Source organism: Haliotis rufescens, unplaced genomic scaffold (assembly GCF_023055435.1).
Source record: "Haliotis rufescens isolate VD_foot unplaced genomic scaffold, xgHalRufe1.0.p SCAF_5, whole genome shotgun sequence".
NCBI classification, from domain to species: domain Eukaryota; kingdom Metazoa; phylum Mollusca; class Gastropoda; order Lepetellida; family Haliotidae; genus Haliotis; species Haliotis rufescens.
This window is the reverse complement of record NW_025964223.1, coordinates 44,218,431-44,227,417: the sequence shown is the minus strand read 5'-3', so window position 1 is coordinate 44,227,417 and position 8,987 is coordinate 44,218,431. Positions and strand designations below refer to the sequence as shown.

At 39.2% G+C, this 8,987-nt stretch overlaps 1 protein-coding gene across 1 annotated transcript; it reads right to left on the bottom strand.

The window, feature by feature from the left end:
• Window positions 1-4,178: 4,178 nt before the first annotated feature.
• LOC125373139 lies at window positions 4,179-8,987 on the bottom strand. Its single transcript, XM_048384021.1, has 5 exons — window positions 8,930-8,987; window positions 8,208-8,367; window positions 5,853-5,975; window positions 5,241-5,300; window positions 4,179-4,433 (listed from the first exon to the last, which is right to left on the bottom strand). The coding sequence occupies exons 2-5, from the start codon at window positions 8,365-8,367 to the stop codon at window positions 4,423-4,425; spliced, it is 354 nt and encodes a 117-aa protein (XP_048239978.1). The 5' UTR covers window positions 8,930-8,987; the 3' UTR covers window positions 4,179-4,422.

The following is an 8,987-nucleotide window of genomic DNA, read 5'->3' as shown; positions in this document are numbered from 1 at the left end:
TATAGAAGGTAGAAGATGACTATCACAGCTGAGGTGTTTGATGTGATAAACGATGAATAATATATTCACCTCCACATCAGACACCCCAATATGTGATTAATCAGCACTGTATAATTGATACAATTATAGAACTATCAATTAGGATCAGTTATTTATGGTCATGTATTTATAATGTACTCTTCATTACATGTACTCGAGTATTTATCATTTTCATGTTTACTTTCCATAAATAACACATTATCTGTAGACAACAAATACATTATTAAACAAAATTTGTGTGAAATGCCTAATCTGTCAAGGCTCAAATATCAACCATGAAATATCCAGATGTATTTTAGGGAATCAATTATCCAATTCCTTGAAAAACATACATGTATATGACAAGTAATAATGGCAACAGTTACACTAACCAGTGACAACTTCAGACATAGCCACGTTTTGTCGTCAGCACATCAATCACGTCCTACTACATCCTGTCAGAGGTGTGTTAGGTGTCGACAGGGGACTTTATGATTCACTCCGAGTCACACCTTCATACGTCCACCAGGATATAAGGTATCTGTTCACTGATCTATCACCTCAGATTGTCTGTCACATGACCAATTCAATAGCAAAGCTGGGGTTGTATATTGTGAAATTTCTAATTTGTATTTCTAATTTGAATGCATATATTCAAAGGTCTAGCTGCTGCTGATATATATATAAATACGACGGAGTAATGTGTTTGTGCCGGCAAAACAATGTTTTCTCCCTTCAATTTATATTTACCTCTACCAGTCCCGTTTATTAATATGAACGTTTAAAACTCGTTGGTAAAACCATCATTACATAGACTTAGCCGATTGGTCATTGTATTATACACGATGACACTATTCGCAATGCAACTACATTAACATGTTATAGCTCGTAATCAGTCTGCGTTCAAGAGAGTCAAGATTATTAAAAAGTGCTGAGTTTCTTTATTTTATTCTTGAAAGAGGGTTTTATAATTTTTTAACATTGTCCTGTGTTCAGAACTTTGGATTATTTGACATACCTCCATTGTAAACATCTGTTCCTCTAGTTTTATGTAGTTAAAACAAAATTCTTCCAAGAATTTGGAAAATACTCGAGTTTGATTTGTCAGTCAGATGTATAAAATCACCATAAATCCCCTCTTATAGAAACAGCAGGAACACCGCGGAAGCTAATGTCTCAGAAAAGTATTTCTTGTCATTGTCGGTAGACATATGTAAATGATAATATGTACAATGATAGGCCACAAAATGCCCTTACCACAATATTCAAATGTGTAATTTAGCGTGTTAGGTCCATAAGGAATAGAATCAGGCTACACTGTGATGTTATGTTTAAACCAAGAAAGAACACAAAACCTGTTAGCGTCCTTCCTCTATCTATTTGCCGCAGACGTGTCAGGAAATATACACTACCACAAAACTATGCGATCATGAAATATAAATGGTATAGTCGGTCTCAAAGAAAGCTCAGCTTTAAAAAGGGACTGCCAAAACCAAAACTTAATGCCCCAACACAATCGTGTACAGCAGAGACATTGCAATTAGACCAAGCAATTCATCCGTGCACTAGCAGGGGGTCAACTTGATTTTGACACTACAGTTGAAGGTTATCACGTCGTCCTGAGCAATTAGCATTATTAGATTTGTTAAATCGGCAGTAAAAAGTTAGTCATATACTCTTATTGTAATGCAGTATTTTTGATCAGATTGGGAATGCACTTGCGTCGTCTACAACGTGATGGACGCCTGGGTGCTACTGAAACTGGTAGAACTCAGCGAGAGGTAGCCACATTGTTCAATGGGTCTTAGTCTGTGATTTGCAGACTTTGGAACAGGTTTTTGCAGACAAAATGTCAATGCTCGGCCCTGCACATGGGCCCTTGGTCAACAACACAAGTCCATGATCGTTAAAAAATTGACCCGAAACATCCAATCAAATTTACTTGCGCCAGACCACAAGAGTTAGAAATCGTCTACTTATATTAATTGCTTATTCCGCGACCGCCTGTACCTGCATTAACAAATAGACACAGTCCAACCATACGCCAATGATCTTAGAGTTCAATTAATGTAATGTCTCGTGTCATGCTTTCAGATCAGTCCAGATTCACTCCGGACCTTCAGGATAGACGTGGACGAACGAAATCACGCGAACGCAAAAGGTTGGGTTTTTTTGTCTTTCATGATATGTCAGGACGCCATTACATATTGTCCCAGGACGGGTCCCTGGACAGAACAACCGAGACAACATACGTGCACCAATAGTTGTGCCGTTTGCCCTCTATACTGGTCCACATTTTGTTTTACAAGACGATAACGCTCTTGCCCAACGGGCACGTATCGTAACTGGCTTCCTCCAGCCGCAAAACATCACCATGCAATGGCCAGCCATGAGTCCTGACCTTTTCCCCCTACAGAACACATCTTGGACATGATCTGGAGACGTGAACGCCCACGTTAAAGGTCTATCGCTACGTTAGCCGAATTAGGTCAGGCGCTTCGAGTAGGCAAGACACCCCGAAATTGTCATTGTGAGATTAATTCGGCCCATACCACGCCGTATAAACGAATGAATTGTTTGATAGGCATTTCTTAGAAGTTGACGGATGACAAAGTAGACAGAATTTGTGGAGAACAACGTCTTTATTTTACTGTAAAATATATAATTAAGAATTGGTACCGAAACCAGTTTAAGATATAGAGGGTGCAATGTAATTTATAGCACTTAAAACCAAGTATTATATTAATTATATATTTATTATTATCAGATATTACACAGTATACCTCTGTATGGAAAGGAATTTATCTCGTCTTACACATTTCTAACTATTTGTAATCTCGAAATTCGCAGTGAATTTCATGTTCATGATTCACATTTACCAACTTTACGGTAGGAATTCTTTATTTTAGGACAACACAATTCCCATCATTTTACGTGTCCACGACCTCGACATGAGTATTCACTGCATTTGATAGTACAGAAAGATGTTGAGCGTTCAGAATTTTGTAACCCCACAAAGGGGTTGGCTCGGTTGGCGTTGGCGTTGGCGTTGGCGTTGGCGTCGAAGTGCACATCATTTTCCGAGCAATAACTTCAATGTCATGTGTCATGCCAAAATACGTTAAAATATGGTACTTGTTGTTATCCTGTCTGGCGCTCGGCATTAAAGGGCTTAAAACAAGCAATATAAAATCGGCATTTGTCCAGACTAGGAAAAGCAGCCACACACACACGTGCATGCGCGTCGATATATACGTGCAATTATCTGGAACGCAACGTCATTTTTTTTATTTCTTGTGTTCCCATAGAAACAATCTCGAATAATTTTCAAACATGTAGCGTTTGTTACCCACCAAAGCTCCACAGCTAATGAATATTCTGCATAAAACCATGAAATGTGTCCAGACTAAAATTTACATGAAACCATGAGATCTTTCCAGACGATAATTTGCTATTATTGTTTTTCGGATTTGCAAACACATTTATAGCAACTACTTTAAATGTATTAAATTTCCATAAATGAACAAATGTATTGAAAAGGACACTACGATCATCAATCACCTGTGACAACGTACGGTCTCTATGGCATGTGGTAGTGACGCACTAGTAGCAAGCTGCAAGTATTGAGGTGAGTCCGTTTATGACTCATGAAAGTCCGATGAGCCGTACTCCGTGGGTGTATTTTGTGCGATTGCTATCATTGCTTGATAATATGTAGAGCAGACATCCATGAAGCTATAAAATATGTTGCATACGCCGTCAAACGAGAAACATGGCGATTATGTCCCTCACCAGGAAATGTTTCCCTCTCGCCGGAGCCTCGCATCTCCTTAACCGTTAGTTAAAAATAGAGATCACACCAAAATTGCTGCCAAATGTACATGTATTCACGGGCGATTAAGCAACACAATGAAACAAACCCGTGAAGTATCATTGCTTGTTGGTAAATGCATGCCTCTGACATTTATTTGTCGTGACCAAGCTCATAAAGTTCACATCGGCAAGTTGATTTTCCTTTTATGCCTGAATTACAATTTGCACTCTGTTGTTCATGGGCTTACATAATAGGACTCCGGAATCAACCAATTCACTTCCTCACTCATGCAACTAGTTAATATGTCAATGTTTTATTGATGTTTATTTTATTCTAAATAGCAGTGTTCTTGAGAGAAATGTCGATCAGCAGTCCTGAAAACATGTCCTGTACTGGTCTAACACGACAAACAATTGAAAGTACATATTGGATTTGGAAAATCATAGAGATAGGAGTGGAACGTATAATTATATAGTTTAAATGTACCGACATACAAAACATAAAAGCGACTTTTTTCTGCAATTATTTATTTTCAAGCATTAAGAAGATAACGTTATCATATCATCTTAATGCGCTGGGTTGGAAAGTATCTACTCAGCATCTGAAACAGAAAATGCACACGTGATAAAGAGATGCCTAAGTCTTACTAATCATCATGGGCGGAATATCATATGGCACATAATTCAGAATTGAAGTTGTATTTATTGACGGTCATCAGATGATGACGACAGTGCCTCACGTGAGCAAATTCCATGATGCGCGAAGGGCTTCAGGATAAATATTCTAATGGAGGCATTGTCTTCATCAGCTGATCATGAACGTCAACAAATACAACTTCGATCCATATTTTGACAGACAGCATAAATCTAGATATACATAACTCATTACAAAGCAATACATTTAAACACCAAACTAATCTTTTTAAATCGAACTATATTAACGAGGTAAAGTTGGAATTAGATTGAAATCCAGACCCGGTTGATGCTGAAAATGGATCAATATGAACGTTGAACCTCGGGTGTGTGTTTGAGTCATACTAAGGCTAGATGACGGGGATTACCACTTGAGGCGGCGCGGTTGGATTCCCTGATGCAATACAAAACAGTGTGGAGCTTAGTCATTTCTTTTAGTAGGTAAAGCATTCTCTGTTGTAACTTTGAATTGACGTTTCATTTCGGTGATCGGATCATGATGCGCCATACATGCACAATCTGTCTAAAAGGAATTGCCGTGTGATGATACCTTCCCTAATTACCCTATTTCTGTTTCTCTCATATTCACACGACATACTGACGTTCATCGGGAAATAAGCGACAGTAAGCTCGGTAGTGTTCATCTGAGTGAGGTAAACCGATACTGTCAATAGTGTGAGTAACATTCGATTAACGATCAATAATCGATCACCCACCCTGAGAGAAAAGGTCTTCCACTCCTCGGATGAACTCGTCGTGATTAACGACTGAATCACCTGAAACACATCATGACGAAACATTGCATTATTATTATAATAGTGAGTGAGTGAGTGAGTTTGGTTTAACGACGCTTTTAATAGGTTTCCAGTTATATCGCCGCGTGTCAGCTTAATGTGGGAGGAAAGCCTGAAGTGATGAAGGTCTCAGACGTTTATCACTTCGGTGAAAACCACGACCACGGGTATGGTGTTGACAAACCTAGAAACATAATCGGGGCGAAACGGGATTCGAACCCACAATCATAGGTTTCTTGCGTGCCCAAGGGACGCACAGAGGATCGCGGCGCCTTAGACCACTGGGCCACCCGTGCCCTCTTATTATTATAATAAATGAAAGAGACAGCATTATAATCCAACTCATAACTTGGCAGCATTAGAATTACCAAATGCTTAAATAATTACAATTATCATAGCGACTATGTGATCTGGAAACATACTAATCATGTCATGAATAACAGGAATCGTCCTTATTTCTCTTAACGTCAATCACAATTGGAGTTCACACACATGGCATGTATAAAACTATACTTCTGCTGTCTTTTTACTTACCATCCATGTCAACCATTTGCAGGATCTGTTCCGCATCGCGTTTGTCGAACAGATTCTCCACTTCTGATTGGTCAATGTTCCCATCCTCATTCAGATCAGCAGTGGCAAGGTCATTTTGTATATCTGGAATATATGTGACAGTTTCCATGAGAACATTCGGTAACAGATCAATGTGTTTTTAGTCCTTAACAGTCTCATCAAACACATCAATAATATATGTTTTCCTGTTGTCAGGATTACATAAAAAACCTCATTGTATGAATGGTATGAAGGAATGTCGTTTATGGAATTTGTGCCAGTACAATTTGTGTTGAAATCTCAAAACAATGATTAAGATTAATTAAATGGAGATAAATGCTGGTAGAGTGAATTCTATAATTTCTTTTTCCAAATGCAGAATAGTTACCCTTACCACTAAATATGCAGATACAGTAAGGAGATAAAACTAATGTGTTTTAAAATTTGAGGTCGCTTAACTGTAAGTTAGAAACCTTTAATTTTAATTTCAAAACACAATAGATATATCTGTATCTATTCGAAACGGTGCTCTTTGTGAACGCGCACTTGTGTCATGGGTCAACAGGCCAGCTATCTTAGAACGTGCCGAAAAGGAGTCACAGATTGCGTTATATATTCTTGACTAGTTCAAAATAATGGTTACAAAGTAACAAAAATTCCACACGAATTGATAAAAAGACCTCAATAGATTTATATTTAACTTCGCCACAACCTGTTGCATATATATCCGCGTCCGTGGTCAAGAGGTAGAGCGTCCGCCCGGAGAGCGGAAGGTTCGGGGTTCGATCCCCGGCCGCGTCATTCCAAAAGACGTTAAAAGATGGTACTTGTTGTTCCCCTGTCTGGCGCTCGGCATTAAGGGGATAAAGCAAGGACTGGTCGGCTCGAAGTCAGTATACTGTGTCTGAGTCGGGTATTCATGTTAAACTGCGGCATGGTATCTCAGTGAGCTAGGGGGGCACGGGTGGCCCAGTCGTCTAAGGCGCCGCGATTCGCTGTACAGAGTTGCGTCCCTTGGGCACGCCAGAAACCTATGATTGTGGGTTCGAATCCCGGTTCGCCCCGATTATGTTTCTAGGTTTGTCAGCACCATACCCGTGCTCGTGGGTTTCACCGAAGTGGTAAACGTCTGAGACCTGCATCACTTCGGGCTTTTCTCCCACATTAAGCTGACACGCCGCGATATAACTGGAATACTGTTAAAAGCGGCGTTAAACCCAACTCACTCACTCACTCAGTGAGCTAGCACTATAAATCGGCATCAGTCCGGACTAGTACAAGCAGCACACACGTACATGCACGTCGTTATATAAGTGCAATAATCTTGGACGTGACGTTAAATCCCAATTCATCTCACCTCACCTGTTGCATATTTGCATTGTTTGCGTTTTTTGGAAATCTAAAGGACATCTTCCATCCGGCTGACCTGTTTCTCATATACGTTATTAAACTACACTAAAACTATTTTGAAGGTGTACCTATGTACCAGTTTGCTGAAATACCTACCCGAAATCAATAATACACATTCAGAACAGAATGACTAACTCTTCACCCCAAACTTCGACATGGCTGAATTGACATTCTACCTTTACTCTTTACTGTTCATGACTTCAACAATAGTTGGTGACAGTTCTATTTACTAATTACATGATCCCAGAAGACCTGTAATAGTGTTCACAATTAACGTGATGCTTTAATGATGGATATGGCCGAAACCTCATTGCCAATGGAACCACCCTGAAATAAAGCTGATTACCGCCGTTTTAAGCTGAAGAAGAGCCAATATTGTACGACCAAGACCGTCGGAGAGACTGCTTACTTCTATCTCCGATTCTGTATCCCTGACATATATTGTGGTTTGTGTGTTTTGCTAAACAAGTGTGTTTTCTGAAATTTATTTCATCATGTTTTGTAACCTGTTCTTCTGATATCGAACGTATACAAGTTCGATAATTCTTTATCGGCAGCCATTGTTATGTGCATCAATGTGTAGGCAATCGATAGATCGATGTTGTCATATCCATGGTTTCTGCATGAAAAGGCAAGACAATTCTGAGGTTTCGAATACAATTAGATACCTGGTTTTGTCCAATCAGAATCAAGCATTCTTCAGTGCCATGGTTGGTAGATTGCGACCTATTTTCTTTTCAAATACAGTTGTAGTTCATAATAGTAGTTCATAACAATAAATGAAGTTGCAATTATACTATCAAGTCAGGATGTACTACTATTGTCAATATGTATGTTGATATAGCAATAGGAATTTCATAGAATGCGAGTCCACATAAGTTCTAAGGAAACACTGTTCAAATGCACGTCACATATTCGTCGTCTTACCTCTCTTTCCTATCAGTCCCAGTCTGGCAGCAATGCCAACTCCAGTGAGAACCTTTCCGCCTCTGATACGGAGCCATCTGCGGCGGCGACGACGACGGAATAGTCCTTCCGTTGGGAGAACAATCAAAGCCATCAGGAGGAACACCACGAGCAGTCTCATCTGGTCAAATGAAGTAAACATCTGGTGATGTATAGCATTCACTATTTAATAACATGGGAGTCCCTAGACAAATTGCACGAAAACCTATGGATCTATATTTGGAACACTAATCACAGTGCTGTGAAAACTATGACAGTACTTTCTTTGGGCTGGCGAAAGGATGGACAGAGAAATAGCCTCTTTTCATTGTTGAGCTGGTTATGAATCCAAAACATAAATATCAGCGCGAATGTTGTTTTATGTAACCAATCATTCGTTCATTTATTTAACTGTAGGCAAGCGAATTGGTTTAAATGAAATTCCTTTCAGTTACTTTTGCTAGACACGGTAATTTAGAAGCAGAGAAAGATGAGAAAAACAAATAAGCATATAGACATTCCGTTTGAAAACTGGGGATTTGTATACGTCAGTTACTGTAGGTCTGAACCAGACACTGTTAACCCTAAGGCCATTGATAGATACAAAATTAAACATTTCATTAAAGAATATTTACTCATCAGAATCTTTGACGAATCGTTCAAAACACTGTTTGAGCTTGAATAGAATCTACAGATTCACTTACCTTCAGGCGAATCTCGAATTCGGATGCCACAGACTTATTACTGACTGGGTTATATAGA